At 41.5% G+C, this 21104-nt stretch overlaps 1 protein-coding gene across 1 annotated transcript; it reads right to left on the reverse strand.

Moving 5' to 3' along the window:
• Positions 1-1088: 1088 nt before the first annotated feature.
• DDX18 (DEAD-box helicase 18) lies at positions 1089-19642 on the reverse strand. Its single transcript, XM_044978465.1, has 14 exons — positions 19432-19642; positions 17872-18069; positions 14202-14366; positions 13594-13729; positions 12336-12436; positions 12030-12229; positions 11810-11924; positions 9134-9273; positions 8223-8384; positions 6966-7118; positions 5962-6075; positions 4752-4808; positions 2787-2964; positions 1089-2108 (listed from the first exon to the last, which is right to left on the reverse strand). The coding sequence occupies exons 1-14, from the start codon at positions 19538-19540 to the stop codon at positions 1963-1965; spliced, it is 1974 nt and encodes a 657-aa protein (XP_044834400.1). The 5' UTR covers positions 19541-19642; the 3' UTR covers positions 1089-1962.
• Between the last annotated feature and the right edge of the window lie 1462 nt (positions 19643-21104).

Below are 21104 nucleotides of genomic sequence, written 5' to 3' on the forward strand. Positions count from 1 at the left end.
CAGCTTCTGCTCCTCATTGCAGCCAGTGAAACTAAGTTGTTAAATCCAAACAACTTGATGTATCAGAAATCCAAACTTAACTGACCAACATTTATTTTTTAAAAATTGCCAGATTAAGGAAATGTTTCTTCATAGTGCTACAGGTATGTGTTTAATTATGTATAGGCTAATAGTGATAATAGAATGGTCATGCTCCTTCTCTCAACACTAATGTTCCCCCCACAAAACAAAGGAGTCAAGCCTTCCTACACAAAGTCTTTCACTTTTACGTCTGACTTGCTGATTTAAAAACATATTGGCGGTTTTAGTTAATTAACTATGAACACATTCACAATCTGTTCACATCATTATTAAGATTGAAAAACTGAATGTCTGAGTGTCAGGGAAATTCCTACCTCATTTTGGGAGTGGTGGGGAGGGTAAAATGAAATTTGAGCTGCTACAGAGAGAGAGATATGCTGCAGGGGTATGGAATCAGGATTCTGTGGGTCTGATTTTTTTTCTTTTTTACTGACTTACCCTAGCAGCATAGGCAAGTCACTTAGCATCTTTGAAAGAGGGATAATGCTATTTCTCTACCTCATAGTGGCCTTACAAGAATACTACTTATCTACCAGGGCAGTGGTATTGGGGAGAAACATGAAAAATAGATTTAATCATTGGGGGCTAATCACCAGCTATCGACCACAGTGAAAATACATGCCCTGCCATACTCTCTGCAATTTAAAGGACTAAGTCAGTTGTCTATTGTCCACTGTGCAAAGTATTTAATTGTAACACTGTCAATCAATTTACTGCCCTCACTCTCTTACAATCTTAATGGGTTACTCTTCCCCACTTCATCCTTCCCACTAATGTGTATTCTATATCTTCCCCTGTATTTTCTCTCTTTTCCACTTCTCATTCCAAGATCTCCCTATATTTACACCCTACTTCACCTTTCTAAATCTTATATACACTGTGTTGCATTCACTCAATTCTGTGACTGTATCTTTGGCTTTACTCACCGCTGATCCAAGGAATGGCTACTAAAAAGTAATACACTGTTACAGAATATAGTTGCAACAGTTCTTGTTGTACCCGCTTCATAAAGAATACTACAGATTAAATAAAGGTGTATCATTTTATTTGCATATTCTTGTTTTAACAGAATATATTTTAGAAATGAGAGATGGTTAAATTTAAATCTAAATTTGAGAGAAGATGCTGAGGCAAGCAGATTGCTCCTCTGGAATATAAATTAGCATATTAACATAATATCAAAAAGCAATTCAAGAATGTCACATAATATATACTATTAAGTTTGCTTTTGTAGTCTTGCCTTTGTACTCTTTGATACACAGACCAAAGTGTTTTCCTTGATGGTTTAAAAACACATTATGCTCATAGAAATCTGTCAAGAATTTTCATATTCTTCATCTTATTTACTAGAAAAAGCAATGAGTTTTGTGCTTTATAAAGAAGTCCAGTGACCCAAGTAAACAAGGATCGTTTATTTTGTGCCGTAAAAATAGTCTCAGTGACCTGCCATCCCCTTTAATTTCTGAATACTCTGAAGGACTCTTGCTATGCACAACCATACTGTATTCAGAATTGATTTTTTTGATGGGTGCTTAGAGGGTGAAGTGAGGAAGAAAGGGAGAATATCTTATAGAAAAAAAAACACTGACAAATGTGTTCTATTTTCAGGAACAATGTGTAACTTATTTATAGTAAAAAAGGTTACATCCAGCTATCCTCTCCTTTGTGACTAAAGTTTCCAAAATCACTTAATTTTCTCAGTCTGTTTTTTCTTACTTAAATGCTTTTGAAATGAGTTAAGATATACCTAGAAACCAAATGTAAAATTTAAAAAATTTAAACAGAGCACAGCTTAAACCTGAGCAATTTGCAAAGGAAATATCTGTAAGATTATTTTCACAGAGTCTATTTTAATGACAAAAGCCATTTCAATGGACAGCTTCAACGAGAAAACTGCCGGCTGTCTGACTTTTTCTTGTTAATGTGTTTGAAGATTTTGGATTTGTGGACATTCTTGGATTTCTGGTAACCAAATCCGCCACCTCCGCCTCTTTTTTGCAATCTTCTACCTTGGCTGCTGTTCACATCTGGGAATTTTTGGTTAAGGAATACAGACAATAAACATTAAACCAACTTAATTGCCACATATTTCAGTATGGTGGGATGTTTTCAGGGGAAAAGAATAATAGTGTGCCTGGCATTTTACAGAGCAAAACCTTAGTGGATGCAAGGGTGGAGAAAACCTGTCAAACTAAAAACTCACCTAGTGTTCGTCATTCCTTTGGTTGTTTTTTATTTTTCCGTCTTTCAAATTGTTTAACTCTGTTCCTTCTCACACTATGGACTGCACTAATGGGTCAGCCTTTACCACCAGTAGTTCTGAAACAATTTGAGCAGTTCCTATACTTGTCTTTCCCCCAGGACAATATGCCACAATCATTACACAGATGTATCTCATTGTGCAAACCCCACATTAGTAAAAGAGGAAATTACTCTCAAGAATATACATGTAATATTCCCAGATCCACTATATATGCAAAAATTAAAATGCTGTTATTCTTGCCCTGCCATACATACATAGTCATGAACAAATATTAAAACTGGCAAATAACTAGTTAACTTCTATAAAACTATTCTCTTAGGGTTAGGACCTGCTTAGATAATTAATAGTAAAACTATCATTTGCACTTCGATACTCCAGTGATGTGCACATTAGAAATGTTAAGCAGATAAATTACTTTTGACACATTGCAATAAAAGGATACTGAGATCAACAAACGGAGGGACTTTGAAACCAAACGAAAGGGAAACTTTGGGTAGATCCAAATTATTGACGTTATAGATCTGTTTCAGAGAATGGGAGTCATAAGCTCTAATGTATGCTTTGTATGCTTCCTGGGCTGACTTGTGAAGGAAATAGTTCTTCTCAATCAATTTTTCAAGCTGGAAAAAGAAAGGCAAGACAGTTGTATCTAATTACGGCTGTAACCAGTTTATAAATTATACAGCAAATAACTCATTTTGCTTGTAATTTGCAATGAGTACATTAACCATAATATTCACTTCAGAAAAATTGAACTATTACAGCAAAATACAAATTTATCCATGTGTTTTTATAAATCAGGGGGAGAAAAACAATTGAATTACATTACATAGCCTCAAAGTAATCTTAAAAAGTATTGCAAAAATAATGAGTTACGCTGTCTGAATGCATTCTCTTTAGCTTAACTTTATAGCTATATTTAAGTGGTACAAACAAGGAAGCTTGGAATTAATGGACAAAGGTGGCTGGCAGATATTCTAATATCAAAATTGTATCAGTCTACCAAGATATGCATATGTTGTGAGATTCTACCACTAAAGCAGGCAATGTTAGCTTCTCCCTTGATGCATATCTGAATTTTCTCCTTAAATTGAAGGTTTTTACTATTTAGAATTGACAAGATTTATTGTTCTGCATGTACCAACTAACCACAAATATTCAGAAAAGACTGCAAAATTCCACAAAAATAATAGACCGACAAACCGCCAATGCCCAAATACACTGCTTCACTAGTTTCTGCATTTAGAATCAAAAGTGACAACCTTCTGAAAAAATAAATAGAGCATCTTTCTGAAATTCAACTCAACTTAAGCAGAACAGAAACTGAACGGTGAGCTCATCAGTTCTGATGCTCTAGGTTAAACCATGACCTTGCTGAGTCAGGATTTCAAGCCAATTGAAAAATCATATTTATAGAAAAATTGCATAAAAACAAAATTTATCTATTAACTAAAAAACAGCTCACTCCAAATTTTAAAATCTTTTTTTCTAAAATTTAATTCAAAGTAGTCATTTTTATTACTGAATGTATGTACATATAACATGGAATTCTTTCCAAATTTACAAAAAAATGCCTATTCCAATCTACTTAGATTCCTATTCCATGCTCATCACATTATAGCTGAACATTAAACAGATTTATCTTCCACTGGATTATGACAGCATGTAAATCAGGCCAGTTAGACAGGTTACTACTATGCATTATAGAATTTACAAATGTCATTTCTAGATTTTCCTGTTTGTAGAGATACAGAGTAATCCTTTTATGAAGTATTACATTACTGACAAGTAAATGGAACACACCCCCTTATTCAGTAAGGGAAAAAACCCTATATTTATTGTGCTAGGTACACACACTTTATGAATAGAGGTTTATATTTATGGATAAAGTCAAAGATATACTTAAAATTACTATGGTAGATTAAAGCCCCCTTTATGGCGTGATATGTCGGCGCCACTCCAGGGGTCGCAGCGATGCTCCCCCACTACAGATACTGCTAAGGGAAAAACTTCTGGCACCGGTGCACGTGGCGAGCACGCACACCTATAGTGGAATACACATGAGCAATCACTCAAAGAAGAAAGTCCTGTTTCTAAAACAGGCATATGTTCATTCTCACTGAAGTCAATGACAGGTTACCTGTACGTATTGAGGGCAGAATTTGATACTTCAAATGAAACAATGTATCTGAAGTTATAACATGGTATCATAATAAAGTCATGGATAGATGTAATGACATGAGGGTTTAGCATTTAAGAGCAAATATCTAGAGGAATCTTTCAAATCATGTAAGCAGATTTCCACAATTTCTTTAAACCTTCAATTGCTTTGCAAGAGCAGGCTAGTCTATACCTATAATCATTTTCATGTAAACATTCAGAGAACTAATACGAAATAACTTTATACCTGAGACTGGATGTCTGAAATTTTGGACCAGGAAAATTCAAATTCACTTAATGGTACCTACCAAAAAAAAAAAAAAAAAAAAAGTGTTTAGATAACTCTTACGCAGTATTATATAGCCTATATAAGAAGGTGCAAGTAAAAGTTACAGCATTCACCTAAAGAAAATGATAACTAAGGTCCCATCTACACTAGAAAGGTTATACTGGTATAACTATGACTGCTAGGTAAGCAATTATAACCTTAATACTGGTAATATGCCCTAGTGTGGACACAGTTACACTAATATAATATCTTATATCAGTATAAGCACTTTTATATCCATTTAATTGTGGTCCACACTATGTGGTTTTGCCACTTTAACTATATTGGTATAATTAAAATAGCAAAATGTTCTAATGTAAACAAGTCCTAAAGGAAGGCAAGTTAAGAATATGCAGATAGTTGACTTCTTTTCATTATTCAAATAATGTTCTTTAAAAGTTCCAGTAAGTATTTTTGCAGGGCTTTTTGCTGCAAAGCATTCTATCACCAGGATGAGAATAGTGGGTTTTCCAGAGTCAGGTTCTGAATTTGAAAATGATGGAAAAATTGAACCACTTTTTCTATATGAATTCAGGCTTGAGATAGGCATTTCCACCTCTTTCCTGTTCCTATAGAAATACCGGGTTTTTAATCAGAGCACATCATTAGCGGCAATATTTACACTAATGTTCTTCTCATTGAAAGGACATTTCTCCTTTATGGTAATGAAATGTGGCAGTGACTCAGGGCTGAGAAAACAAATGAGGAATTGGTAAGTTTAGCAGCTGTGCTGCCTTTTGATATACTACTGACTGAAACTTGCGATTTTTTTCCTGCCATTTCTTAAAATAGAGACTTTAAAAATATATTACTAGGGTTGTGTCTTCCTTGTTTTTGTTGGAGCACCATGCACCTAATGGTTTTGGTAGAGGACTCACAGAAACATTTTTTCCCTTTCACAGCACATCGTTAAGCTGCATTTCAAGTGATTCCAGCTACACTGGAACTTAAATGATTATTTAGTTTCTATTGCGGTGGCCACCTTGCATTTCTATTAAATTATTCAGTTAAACATTTTCTAAGCAATAAAATGGGTTTTGGTTAAAATACTGAAACACTTGATTAATCATTACAGTTTCTACATCAAAAAATTCCAGCAGCATAGTAAAAATACTACACACGACTTTACCCTGGCTTGCTTTAGGTAACGAAGGAAACCCAATTCTTCTGGTCGTAAAATGAGTAGAGCGTGTCCTCTGCCATTTATACCTCTGGCAGTTCTACCAACACGATGAATGTATTCCTTTTTGGAAAAAGAATAGTTAAAAAAATGTAATAATTTGAAATAAAAATTCTTACGCCAAGTAATTTCTTTAAAATTAACACTATTACTATCTCCAGAATATGCTAATATCAATGAAGATGATGGTCAAACTCAACATTTAACACCATGCAAAATAAATATTTCCATGTCCTGATTCAAGGTCCTGGGTCAATGGGATCTGCTTTTGACTCTTGCAAATGTGAATAGCCTAACAGAAAAATAAACTTAATAGTACTGCAGCTATGGAGTCTCTCTTCCATAATGATGTAAATTCTGCTCATCGCATTGAAATCTACTGATAAAGAAACCAAGTGCTGCAAACTTGAAGCACTAGGTTTGATGAAGAGACACTCAATTAAAAAAATCCATTTGAAAATATTTTACTTATTATAACCAATATCTATGATTACTGTAACTAATGTTTCTGCTTGTTTTTTTCAGTTTGATTACTTTGTGCAGTGGTTCATATGGGTCTTTCACATAGTAACAGGAAGAAAAACTAAACTGGAAAATAGGGACTTAAAAAAAAGAATCACAAAAATTGTAAGGGGGACTTAAGGGCAAACATGCAACCGTATGCTTCTTTTGACTCATTTTTAAAATTAACTAAATGTTAAGTCTAAGTACACAATTTTTTCCAACAGGCAATCATTTTAAAAGCATGTTGAATGCTTCAAATAAGTGGTGCATTCAGCACATGAATTGTAAAAATCAAGCATTTTCCAGGAACAACAATAGAAAGTCAGTTGTTTGATGCAAACCCTGCCTGAGCCTAACAGTTTTCTGTAGAGGGATAATTAAGTCCATACTTTTTCCAAAAGTGTGGAATGTTAGAGACACATCAGAAGCATTTGCAGGGGACAAGATACCTTTGGGTCATCTGGAGGGTCATACTGGACAATCCAATCAACTTCAGGAATATCCAGTCCTCTGGCAGCTACATCAGTGCACAACAGTATTCCAGAATCTGCATTACAGAACTGGAAAAATGTGGTGGTCCGTTTAGTTTGTTTCTGCTTGCCCTAGGAGAAAACATTCAGGATTGAATTAGTTAACAACGAAAAAATTCTGCAAATCAGCCTTCAGAATTGTAGCTTTACATGTACACAAGAAATATATCTCAGACACTGTGGGGTTACTAAGAAGATTTAAAACAACGTGTTAAAGCATCTTTCCATCTAACCGACTCATACATACCCACACATCCATGGCTTTTAAAAGCAGAACCATTTTCATAGTGCATAAACAAAGCAGGCTGATGTACAGCATACAGCAACATAAATGCTACTTTGGAGGAGGTTACACTGTACATTCTAAAGCAATGATAATAATAATAAAGCTTAATCCTCCGAACATACAGTGCAATGGGACTAATTCAAGGGCTTAAAGTTAAGGATATGCCTAATTGTTTGAAGGATCAGAGTAAACTAGTAACACTTGCAAGACTAGAGAGAAATAGAAGAACGGTAAGATTCCTCCCTCCCCACTCCTGATTTAGCACTTCCAGTCAGAATGCAGTACCAAACTTTAGCAGGACCCAAAAAACTCCAAAACAAACAAAACACACTGAGGTGAGTTAACAACTCAATTATGTTTGTTTAATAAGGTATTTATCACCTTAAAGCAAGTATACAATTAGTCCATATTCCCAACTATTTAGGGCCGCAGTTGTGATAATATAACAAAATAAAAAGCATGTATCCATTGCATCCCCACTCGGAAGTCAAAAATTAAAAAACAATTACCAACTGAAGAGATCCCTGAAGTGTGTGGCAAAGAAGAATTATTGTTTCCTTTTTGAAAATTCTACCAAATATAAATACCTACCCAGGTGGCTTGCTTAGTAAAGGGGAGACTATTAAGCAAGGATGCTAAACTAAAAACAATAGTAACGTTAATTCCCACGTAGACAATGAAAAGCTCCACTACCTCCACAACATGGAAGCATGATGAAATCATTTTCAGTGAGCAAACTTGGAATCTCTAAACCAGATGTTTGATGGAAAATGCTCTTTCAACACACAACTCCGTCTCACTGACAGAAACCTTGTTCTTCAGATGCATATTTAAAAGACCAGCTTTAAGAGAAAGCTGGTGTGAAAGGGTTAACTTAAGAAAATACTTACATGAATGGCCATGACTGGCAAGTCGATATAGTTGAGAAGTTCATAGTGGTATTTCACAGACATACATGACGAGAAAAACACCATCACCTTTTTCTTCCGATTTTTCTTGAGGAATGTGAAGAGCAGAAGGAACCTTTTTTCGGATGGACACACTACATATCCCTGGAAATCATTCAAAGTCAGTTATTTAAAACAGGTATGAAATATGCTTTTGTTTCATATAACTCAATTAAGTCAGTGCAAACAAATGGAGCTTTAAAACATAGTTTAAGTCTTTGGTTCTACAGCAATATTAAACAAAACTTTCAGACACCTATGCTCCCTTTTTCCCAGTCTCACCTTCTTGGGAACTGACATCCATATAGTACACTTAATAAATTGTCTAACAAAGAGACGTATATTAGGGAATTATTGATGAGTAGAAGTTACGTTATTTATACAACAAAGATGTTCCAAGTTTTTTTTAATCACTGTAAATAACACACCTTACAATATCTATCTCCTGGGTCCTTAAAATTCAGAACTTTTTTCAAAGCACATTATTTAAAAAGAAATTCTGCCACTGATCAAGTCTTTGGCATCTATGGAAAGGTGACGTAATAACCTGTAATTCTGCAGCAGCCCTTCTCACCTCACAGTATTGAAGAGATTGTGAATTGGAGCTCTAATTCCAAAGCTGTTGGTATTGCTTATCTTGCAACATCTACTAAAATGTAAATAATTCCTTATAGGTGGCTAATGCCAGAGAGATTTAATCAGTCTACTAGCAGTTGTCCAACCAGGATGACCAAAGGCCACCTGAACTTTAGGACTATACTTTACATTTATAGAATGCACATAAAAATTGATGTTTAGAAGTAGTTTGTGCACATATTACATCTATTTTTATTAGTATTTCTGCTTCACTTTACCTGTTCAAGACCATCTACTGTCGCTGTTTCCTTGTTATCATCAACCCCAACATACAGTGGCTCCTTTTTCAGAGATATCTTAGCCAGGTCGTCAACCTTTCGGGTTTGTGTAGCAGAAAAAAGCATGCTCTGTCTGCGCTCTGAAATAATTCACAAAAAATAATCTCACTTTTGCAGAGGATTATGCAAATAGCAGAGAGACAAGATGCAGTTGCGTGTGTTTTGCCTGTTTTTCTCAGTGGGTGGCCAAATGTAGGTTTTACTATATCACGTCTGTCTCTACTACAACCACTATCAATGTAATTTACACTATGTAGTACTCATGACCTACAAAGCAACGCTTGTTTTAAAAAATATTTAATACCTATAAACCCTAAGCAGTCCTTTCCCTTCAGGGGCATGTTCATATTCATTTGCACTGCTGTTTACACAGAAAATAGCAATCATACCAAATCAGATTTTAATTCTAGCTAGTATAACTGCATATTTTTTCATTCATATAAATCTCAAATGCTTTTTTGTATCCTCAAAAAAACTTCTGAAATTCATTGCAGCAAGGTAACCAATACGTTACACAAAAAAGTATTTATTTTATCAGTTTTACACAGTTTTGCCTTTTAATTTAATTTCATGGTACAGAGGTTATACCATAGCACCACACATTACATGTGTACACACATTACTTTTGCTGTGTGGGACAACCCCTACGCTTAGCCTTGCTGACTTCACTGGGTCAGTGCACAGGTGCAAGGGGCTGCCTGCCTGGATCCCATTGCCTGATATAAATGTAGGCACTGATCCTGCAATGTTTCACTCCTGTCTAAGTGTATGGGGGTTAGGGAGGAAATCAAGTACAATCCTTTTTACTTATGATGCAAAGAACAATAACAGAATTTATTCCCTATAGTTTTAGCCTCTCTAGTTATCAGTATGAGTGGCTATTCTACTCATCTTTTGTTGTTTGGTTTTACATACTGCATATTAAGTTGCTACTACTCTTAAATACATCAGCCTGCATATTTACAAAAAAGGCCCTTGTTTCATGTTTTCCTCTGTTTCTAAGATGAAAGAGTTCTTCAGGGGTTCTGAGAAGTATTGCTCTTTTATAGCAGGCAGTCTAAGGAGTAATAGGATGAAATTTAGAAAAAGGGGAAAAAAAATCAGGTAAAGATCAGGATAAACTTCCTGAAGTAGTCTCTGAATATGTGCAGGAGACTCCCAAGTGAAGGGATGGAAACCTTTTAGCATGCAACATTTAAACTGTGTCAGAAAATACTGTACTGTAGGGAACGAGCCTGCATTGGCAGAAAGATGCCCTACATAAAAATGAAAGATACCTCTTATGTTAACTTCTATGGCAGGGTTTCTCACACTGGGGTCACCGCTTGTGTAGGGAAAGCCCCTGGCAGGCCGGGCTGGTTTGTTTATCTGCCCCGTCCGCAGGTCCAGCCGACCACAGCTCCCACTGGCCACAGATCGCTGCTCCAGGCCAATGGGAGCTGCTGGAAGCGGCGGCCAGTACGTCCCTCAGCCCGTGCCGCTTCCAGCAGCTCCCATTGGCCCGGAGCAGTGAACCGCGGCCAGTGGGAGCCGCGAATGGTGGGACCTGCGGACAGGGCAGGTAAACAGGCCTGGCCCACCAGGGGCTTTCCCTACACAAGCAGCAACCCCCGTTTGAGAAATTCTGTTCTATGGGCTATATTATTTCTTTAAAGTACCCATGAAAAGCCTGTCCTTCAGATAAACGATGGTCTGATGGAGTGCCTACCCCATACAGGTGATGAAAGAGTTAATGTGGTTCTGAGACCAATTAACCCAGCTGGTTACAAATGGGGGAAGGGTCAACCCCAATTAATGATGAAACCAGCTGGGTTCTATAAAGAGAAGTATGGAGCAGAAGGGGGCTGCAGGGAGAAATGCTGCTGTCTCAGACCTGATAGTAGGGAGTGACAAGACTTGTAGGAAACAGGAAGCATTTTGTAAGGTGAGGAGAAAGTCCACAGTAGGGCTTAGCAGGAAGAAGTCCAGGTAGAAGGCAGCAAGGAGTACGGTGGAGTGAACCTCGACTGCCTTACCTAGGGTCCCTAGACTGGAACCCAGTGTAGTGAGAGGGGCTGGGTTTCCCTACCAGCCACCAGTAAGGTGACGTAAAGCCTCTGAAAATGAGATATGGACTAATGGGAGCCCTGAGAACAAGATGTATGGACCGCTGGACCCAGAATTGAGGGTGGCAGACTGGATGGAGGGATCAGACATTTGTTTTTGCTGGACTTTATCATCCCTGATGGGGTAGGACTAAATATGACCTGGCCAGAAGGTTGAGTTGCAAGAAGCAGCAGACCACTGCAGGCAAAAAAGACTGTCAGCAGGGGGTGCTTTAGGAGGAGAGCCTGCTAGCCAACATCCAGCCATGAGGGGGTGCTCCAGTGGTGAGCTGACCTATCTATAGATGGTAAAATATAACAAACAAGTTTCTGCTGACTACTGTATACTGAATTAAGAAGGGGCGTGCGTGCGTCAGTCAGAACAAGCATCAGAAAGTGTAGGACAATCATTCCAAGACTAATACTAAAACTATTGTACCCGAAGCCTTTTCTCCTAGTTCTCTCCTTTCTTGACCAACATGCTGCTCAGAAGGTAACATGATTTCTAGGAATGACACAGAATTTTACTTACTTGGCAGAAGTTTTATGATCTGTTTCATTTCTTCCTCAAACCCAACCTCCAGGATGCGATCGGCTTCATCGATTACCAGACACTGCAGATTCTTGAACATAAACCCAGGGGTGTTCTACAAGATTTTAATGAACACAAAGTCAGCCAGAGAAACTATGTATGGGTGGGATTTTTTTGTTTTGTTTTGTAAATACATACGGCTACATGATATTTTACCTACCTGCATGTGATCCAGAAGTCTACCTGGTGTTGCCACTATAATGTTGATCCCTTTTGCAAGTTTCTGTGCCTCAGCTGATCGGTTACTGCCTCCCATTATCAGGCCATAAGTGTGAACATGATGAGTCATCAGTTCTTTCAGAACTCCATAAGTCTGCATGGCAAGCTCTCGAGTAGGTGAAAGAATCAGAACACCCGTTCCTAAAAAAGAAGTTGCTCATTTCAGCAAAAATTAAACCAAGTTATCCTTCCTTCTCTCCTTAAGAATAACTTCAACATTAACTGAGAAGCATAGAAAGAGCCTTACCATTCCTAGGCATGAATCTTAACTTGTAGATGAGCTCTATGGCAGGAATGAGGAATGCAAGAGTTTTGCCACTGCCCGTTTTTGCAGCTGCTAGAATATCTCTGTAGGTGTCATAATTAGGAAGAAAATATTTAGTTTTTCACATTGTCAGCAGCATTTAAAATTTTAGTTACTTTTGTAGAGAAAAAATGAACAGCTCAAAGGTTTGATAATGGTAAGTATTTAGCCATTCAAAAACAGCCCTGGTCAACTGTGACTGGAACCATCCAATCAAGGCAGAGAACTTTGGTCTCCAGACCAGCCAGAACTTGCTATGGGATTGGCTCAGAGACTCTCTCCCCCGCCCATGACTGACATTCCACTAGTTATGTTCGATGGGAACAAGAGATGGAACTTTAACAGGGGTCGGATTTACACTATGGAACTCACGCACAAGAGACAGCAAAGATCACAGACCTCCCCACTTTTAAAACTAATTTCTACTGAGCTTTCCCCTCAATTTCTTCACACAAACCATACAAGCACAACATGGACACTCACACAAAGTAAACAAATAAGCCCATCAACCAAACAAACTTTCTCCAGAAGGCTGGGAAGAAAGCAATCAAATGAAAAATTAATTCTGCTTGGGAAATATGTGGAAGACACTCCTACTTGGGTAATGGGGGGCCATATATAAGTACTTAGAACACATGAGCACTAAAAAAACCCATGACTTTCTACAAAATATTACAAAACTCATACAATCCAAATAGGTTGTATCCCAATACTTTTAAAAATCTTTATTTTTATATAAAATATAAACACATAATGAAACAAAACCTATATAAACACATGCACAAGATGGAAATACCATATAAATAACACATTCAATATTAATTATTGGTAAAACCTTGGGCGGGGCAGGGATGGGACCCTGAACCTGTAATGGTCATGCAGGGCATCAATTATTAAAGTGACTAAATAGACAAATAAATGAGAACATAACCTATAAGTATTAGGGACTAATATATACTAAATTGCAAAAGTATTCAATAGTTTCATGTGTGACCAGAAATCCTCATTCTTTCCGAGCATTTCTATTAGAATTTTTCATTAATGCAGTAGCAGAGATGTCACTAAGCCACTCTGTGTACAAGGGCGGAATTGCAATCCCAATACTTTTAAGGTGTTTGCATTTCACATGGAGACAAAACTGAGGTGGAATTTTAATTACACATGCTCCTTTATTTATTTAAAAAAAAAATGTATTTCTTACCTGCCTTCCAGAAGGGGTTTAATACTTTTATGTTGAATTTCTGTCATGTGTGTAAAGCCCATATCAGTTATTCCTTTCAGCGTGTTCTCGCTGACTAGATCAGACAGTGAAGCAAATGAGGTGTCTTCAAAAGCACCTGAAGAGAAAAGTTCATCAATCATCTCAACCTTGTTTCTTCAAACCTGCCCACCCTCATTGGCTACTTGGCTAAATTGATCTCGCAATTAACAAGTTAAGTTTCAAGTTACTGTATCTGATTACTACAAGCAGTTTTGTCTTATGCAGGTTAGTACTTCATCATTAAGTCAATAAGAAAAGGAAACCCAGGGGAACTAAGACAAATCAAACATGTGACATAAAAACCTCTTAAAGAGCAGGCCCTCCCAAATGAAAATTAACATTCAACTTAGAAGTATCGGATATTTGCCAAACATTAACAAGAAAAACCTACTGCAAAAACTTTCAAATTTGGCTGTTTAGAGTCAGACACCTAACTTTAAGTACCTAAGTTTGAAAAAAATTATTTACTCTAAAGAGAGTTTCAGAACTTGCATTCTGGCTCTAAGCAAAAAGAAAAACAGAGATATGGAAACTCTGACACAAGTTACCTGTTACACCAAGAGGTAAACTGGGCTCTTCGGTATCTTCATCCATTACTTCTCTCTCTTCAGGATCCTCATTATTTTCTTCCACTTCAGGATCCTTACTATCTTTTGCATCCTCCATGTCTGCAGACGCTTGTTCTTCAGTCTTTGCTTTTTTAGTTTCTGTACCTGCAATTAATGTATTTTTAGAGCGAATGAACATACCAAACAAGTCACACTTAGATATATTCTTTGCAATCATTATTATAATAAAAAAGAGATAATGGGATATTTATTCCCCCAGTACGTAAATCACTCATGCACATTTCAATATGGCAGGAATTTCATTTTAGTTCATGCTTTTTATCTACCCACATGGAGAAAAAAAAATTGTTTCAGGAAGGCATCCCACAGGCCAGGGCAGGCAACACTGCATCAGTTCATATTCAGAGGGTGTGTTCCCAACCAAGGAGAGAGAAAAAAATTTAAAACAACGTTTAAAGTTACTTCCTTTCCTTTGCAAAGCAGGCAAATGTATTAGCTTAGCAATATCTATAGGACATAAATATTAGTTTACATTCACTGTACACTCGTTATATACAGTAAATGTGCTATAAAAGGTTTGGAAGAGGTGCTCCTGAACAGAAAGACATGAGGTACACAGTTAACTGTGGAAATCAACTACAAGGCAAAGTTCCACTTCTTAACAGGAAATACTGAAATATTTTAACATCTGCATGATGGAGTATTTAACGTAAAACGTTTTCTCTATTTAAGAATAGATGAAAAAGCAGAATCCCTGTTCAACAAGTAGACTGATAACTGTTTAATATGCATTACAGTATAGTTCTCACATTTAGAGAAAAACAGGTCTGTTACAATATGTAAATCACTAGCTATTAATATACATTTACATTTTAAGCTCAATGATTACTTTGATTATTTCCCTTAAATGATTGTGCAGCTAGAATAAATGACAGCCAACTTGTTTTTCATTTAAAAATAATTTGATGTGTTTGAAGTTGTTACTTATAAATACTACATACATGAGATGCAAAAACATTGAGGCTATGCCTACACAACCACTTATGTCGGTATAGCTCATGTCGCTCAGGGGTGGGAATAAGCGACGGAGTGACCTAAATTACGCTGACCTAAGTGCCGTTGTGCACAGCGCTATGTCGGCGGGTGGGCTGCTCCTGCTGACACAGGGACAGCTGCTTGTTGGGGATGGATTAATTAAAAGCTGACAGGAGAGCTCTCTCCCATCAGCTTAGGGTGGCTACCCTACAGAGTTTATAGTGGTGCAGCTGCACGCTTTAAGCTTTCTAGTGTATCCATAGGTATCATTCATCAAATTCTGTTGCATGAGTTTTATAGGATGAGAGAGAAAATTATTAGGCCTTTCAGTGAATTCCTAAGTATATTTTCAAATACTTTGTCCAGTTTGATTTTTTTAAATGTGTCATGTGGTGGGGCTTCATCAACTAACCTGGAGAAAATATTCTGTTATAGTAGCATTTGCTGTCAGGAACAGATTTCTGATATTCAGTTTCTCAGAGTAGTATTACTTTGCAGTTCTATTCATCTGAGAACCTCATAGCACTTTGCACTTGCAAATAGTTAACACTTATAGGGCTTGGCTACACTTGCAAGTTGCAGCGCTGGTAGAGGCTATCCAGCGCTGCAATTAGTAACCGTCCACACCTGCAAGGCACATCCAGCGCTGCAACTCCCTGGCTGCAGCGCTGGCTGTACACTTGGCCAGGTTGGGGTGTAGCGATTGCAGCGCTGGTGATCCAGCGCTGCTCATCAAGTGTGGACACACACCAGCGCTTTTATTGGCCTCCAGGGAATAAGAAGATATCCCAGAATGCTTTTAACTAAATTACTCCCTTTGTTTTGTTATGCAGCCTCTCTTTGTTTTGTTGTGAACCTCCGGAGCTCCGTTTCTACCGGAGCTGCTTATCAGCTCCTGTTTGCTGTGATCAATCTGTGAACAATCAAATGAGATCCTCCTCCCTGTTGTGAACGAGCTCTGTGGAGCTCCTCCGTTGCCACTGCTGCTATCTAAAAAACAAACATAGCTCCTGTTTGCTGTGATCATCTGTACCTGGCTGTAAACAATCAAATGAGAGGCAGGCAGGGAAACAGCGGGGGAGTCGTGTTGCCTGCAGGCTGTTTGCAATTAAGAGTTAAGACTAAGGGGTCGGAAAAATGTTCTGATTTTTCAAGTCAGGAAGCTAACACACAGTGTTGGCTCCAAAAATCCACACTCTCTCTCCCCCCGCTCCCTGTCACACTAGACCCCACTCCACCCCCCTCTTTTGAAAAGCACGTTGCAGCCACTTGAATGCTGGGATAGCTGCCCATAATGCATCACTCCCACCAGCGCTGGAAATGCTGCAAATGTGGCCACACACCAGCGCTGGTAGCTGTGAGTGTGGCCACACACCAGCGCTGCTCCTACACAGCTGGATGACCAGCGCTGCAAACTACCAGCGCTGCAAACCGTAAGTGTAGCCAAGCCCATAGCCTTGAAAATAGGAAACGGATCACTTAGGTTGTAAATTCAGGGGAAAAATCAGTAGCAAAGATCATGAGTTATTCAAGCTGATGTGGGGTCTGTGAAAATCATGACTTTTTAAAGGTTATGTCTAACACTATGAGGTAGGTGTGTGATTCCCCTGCTCATGTACACATGCTCATGGTAGCTCAATAAGAGCTAGCAAAAGTATAAACAGTTGTGTATTCACAGTATTTTAGCTGTGCTGAATACAAACCTGCCTGAAATCAGTGGGTATGTACTTGGCACAGCCCAGCCACGTCTCCAGTATCTGTGCTACCCTGGCTACACTGCTATTTACACTTGCCCTAGCTCTCATGGAGCTACTGCATGTATGTATACATGAGCAGGGGAATCGCACCCTTAACTCACAGAGTAGATGAAGCCTTAGAAGACGACAGACCAGTTTTCAGGACAGGTTCAGTGCTATCCTCACTGTCCCTATGCAAGCTTTCTTCCAGCCAACTATAGTATTGAAGCTACACCCTACTACCTCACCAGTATGACCTCTGTTCACAGTAAGGGATAGCTCAGTGGTGGGAGAGGCAGTGTAGACTAAGCTTAGGACACTAAAATATCCCTGTGTTCTGATCCCAGATCAGACAAAGTTAACCACTTTGTCACACTACTTGACCTCTTTTCCTTACTTTCCATACATTTCAAATTTAAATGCTTAATATCTTACTTCACAGAGGGGGCTGTGATGACTAATTAACATTTACATCTACATGTGTTAGGATTTTATTTGTATTGTGATGAATTCTAAGGCATATGACCATATACAGTTTATTTAGATACCTGTCCCTTCAAAACTCTTAAACAGTAAAGTATTCAGAGATTCATCACAAACCTTTGGGTAACACTCCTCTTGCAACAGAGAGATGGGGCACCTAGAAGTCTTCTAGCATATCGTTTTCATAAAATTGGTCACACCTGGATATAACCCCTAGAAATCATCACACTAAACTTTCCAAAAATTCTCAGAACAGCCCTAGGAAAGTTGCAAGATCAATGCTGGCAGAAGTTGGTTATACTAGTGGAGTTTTGTAGGCCCATTCAAAGACACTACTGCCAGCTTAGAGGGGAACTCAGAGGATAACATTTTAAGTAAGACTGAAGATGACATACCCTCTTCTGTGTTAATCATTTGCCTTTTCTTCTTCTTTTTCTTCTTCTTTGATTCAGAATTTTTTGCTTCTTCAGCTACTTCACTGTTAGCTATTAGTTGAGGCTGCTTTACATTCTTCACTTTAAGCTCCTTCACTGATTCTTCAGAAATGACATTGTTCGTAGCTTCCTCAGAGGTATCCACAGATCTTGTCTCCACTAGAAGCAGGAATGGCAAATCCAAAACAGAAAAGAGGAAGGCAATTAAAAAAAATCCTGAACATTTACAGTTTGAACAATTCCAGTATTTTGATTAGAGAAATGGTATTAGTCACTAGCTAATATTATAGCATCTGGAACTCTGCAGTGGTGGTAATACGCACAGTATTAACAACAGTCAGTAGTTTGATGCCTGAGAATACACTAGGAGCTGCAGAATTCCAGAAGCTCTGACCGCTCACAATTCCAGGATCGTACGATTACTAGTTGGGCATGTGCTTTATTAAACCCATGGAAGACCGAGTTCAAAGTTCTCTCTGGATTAGAACCTGGTGTAGCTGTTTCAGCTCGTAGTCCAGTGACAACTAGATCTACAACACCACCTCCATTTTCAAACGTGGCCACTGATGCAGAGAGCTTCCGTTCTTTACTGTCCAACAGGAGAGCATCAGGGCCTCATTTCCAGAGAAGCTGAGTGCCACAACTCCAGATGACTTCAAGGGGACCTGCTCTGCACCTCTGAAAAGCAGGCTGGGTGTTTCTGCGGGGCATTCATAATCACTAGTGCTAACCAGGAGGGGCCACGTTTGAAAAGGCGAGGCCAGGGACACAACAGTTCCTGGATCCGTGTTGCCATTTACCACAACCACCAAATAATGGGCTGAGGCCGGTTCTACAGCTAGAAAATCGCCCCCCCTTCCTGCGATCAGCAGCGCTCACACGCGCGCCCCGGCCCCCAGCGAACTCCAGGCAGAGAAGCGGGGCAGAGCCCAGGGACCGCCTGCCCGCCTGAGCTCTGCCCTGGGCCCGGCGCTCCTGGCTCAGCCGCTGCGGGTTCGTCTAGGTACCCCGGGCGCTTTACGTGGGAGGCTGGGCCGGGCCTCCAGAGACACCCCCCCACACCCCGAGTGGGACGGGAAGGGGCAGCTCCTGCCACCCCCAGCTCTCTCCGGGAGTAGGCCCGGCTCAGCTCGGCACCACCACCCGGCTCGGTACCTGGCAGCCCGGACCCCCCGGCTCGGCACCTGGCGGCTCGGATCCGCCCCCCGCCACGGCTCGGTACCTGGCGGCCCGGACCCCCCGCCCGCCCCCCGGCTCGGTATCTGGCGGCCCGGACCCCCCGCCCCCGGCTCGGCACCTGGCGGCCCGGCCCCCCGCCCGCCCGCCCCCGGCTCGGCACCTGGCGGCCCGGACCCCCCGCCCCCGGCTCGGCACCTGGCGGCCCGGATCCGCGCCCGCCCCCGGCTCGGCACCTGGCGGCCCGGATCCGCCCCCGCCCCGGTACCTAGCGGCCCGGCCCCGCGCCCGCCCCCGGCTCGGTACCTGGCGGCCCGGACCCGCGCCCGCCCCCCGGCTCGGCACCTGGCGGCCCGGCCCTCTGTAGCGCCAGGTTGCGCTGCCGCAGCTTGAGGTTGCGCTTGTCGATCTTCCTGCGGAGCAGCAGCATGGGCAGGTTCCCGGGCGCCGCCATCCTGCGCCGATCGCAGATTCCGGCAGCGCCGCCGCACGTGGACACCGGCCGGGAACAGAGCCGCCGGGGCGCCCCGGAACCGCTTCCCCCGCTCGCGCGGCCCGCAGCGGCCTCTAGGGGCCGGGAGGCCCAGGCTAGACGGGGAGCTGCGCGTGCGTGGCGGGGAGGCTCCGCGGCCGGCGCGTGCCGCCCTTCCCTAGTGGTTGCCAGGCCGGGCCCTGCCCCGCTCCGCGCCCTGAGCTCGGGTGGGGCTGCGCGAGCTCACAGTGGGAGGACAGGGGAGGATGGGCCGCTCCGCCTCCCTCTCCCCCTCCCCGGAGAGGTGCTGCCAGGCTGAAGGGCAGTTGGGCAGTTCCTCCCCGAGCCAGCCTCGAGTGGTCCGTGTGGACCCCTCCAGCCCGCCGATGGGGCTCGCGCTCTCCCCCCCCCCCCCCGTGGTTGGGATCCACACCCATAAGGAACCTCAGAGAACCGGTGACTGTAAGATGCAGGTTTCAGGACAAATTCTGGGGGAAGGGGTATGTAGGGCTATACATGCGCTCACACAGCAACGCGCACCCCCCAGATCACGGATATGCGCGCTGCCCAGCCTCCCACAGCGACCCACACCACAGACACACGTACACTCACACACACCGACCCACACCACAGACACACCTACACGCACAGCCACCCACACTACAGACACACCTACACTCACACACGCTCCACACACAGCGACCCACATCACAGACACACGTACACTCACACACACCGACTCACACCACAGACACACCTACACGCACAGCCACCCACACTACAGACACACCTACACTCACACATGCTCCACACACAGCGACCCACATCACAGACACACCTACACTCACACCCTCCACGCACAGCGACCTACACCACAGACACACCTACACACACCCTCCTCCATGCACAGCAACCTACACTCACACACGCTCCACACACAGCGACCCACATCACAGACACACGTACACTCACACACACCGACCCACACCACAGACACACCTACACGCACAGCCACCCACACTACAGACACACCTACACTCACACATGCTCCACACACAGCGACCCACATCACAGACACACCTACACTCACACCCTCCACGCACAGCGACCTACACCACAGACACACCTACACACACCCTCCTCCATGCACAGCAACCCACACTATAGACACACCTACACACACCTTCCTCCATGCACAGTGACCCACACTATAGACACACCTACACACACCCTCCTCCACTCACAGCGACCCACACCACAGACACACCTCCACACACCCTCCTCCACACACAGCGATCCACACCAGACACCCCTCCACCCCTCCACCTCCACGCACAGTGACCCACACCACAGAAACACCTCCACATACCCTCCTCCACACACAGCAATCCATACACAGACACGGCTACACACACCGCATCATCCATGCACAGTGACATACCTACACACACCTCATCACGCACAGCCACCCACACCACATACACCATCATCCCTGCATAGGGTTGCCAGTTTTGGTTGGATGTATTCCTGGACATTTAATCACATG

Source organism: Mauremys mutica, chromosome 10 (assembly GCF_020497125.1).
Source record: "Mauremys mutica isolate MM-2020 ecotype Southern chromosome 10, ASM2049712v1, whole genome shotgun sequence".
NCBI lineage: Eukaryota > Metazoa > Chordata > Testudines > Geoemydidae > Mauremys > Mauremys mutica.

Coding starts and splice junctions, on each gene's coding strand:
- DDX18 (XM_044978465.1), bottom strand. CDS start 19,540: ATGGCGGCGCCCGGGAACCTGCCCATGCTGCTGCTCCGCAGGAAGATC. Junction 12,437..13,593: donor AAACCCCTTCTGGAAGGCAG/GTAAGAAATACA, acceptor TGACACCTACAG/AGATATTCTAGCAGCTGCAA. Junction 12,230..12,335: donor AAGATTCATGCCTAGGAATG/GTAAGGCTCTTT, acceptor CTTCTTTTTTAG/GAACGGGTGTTCTGATTCTT.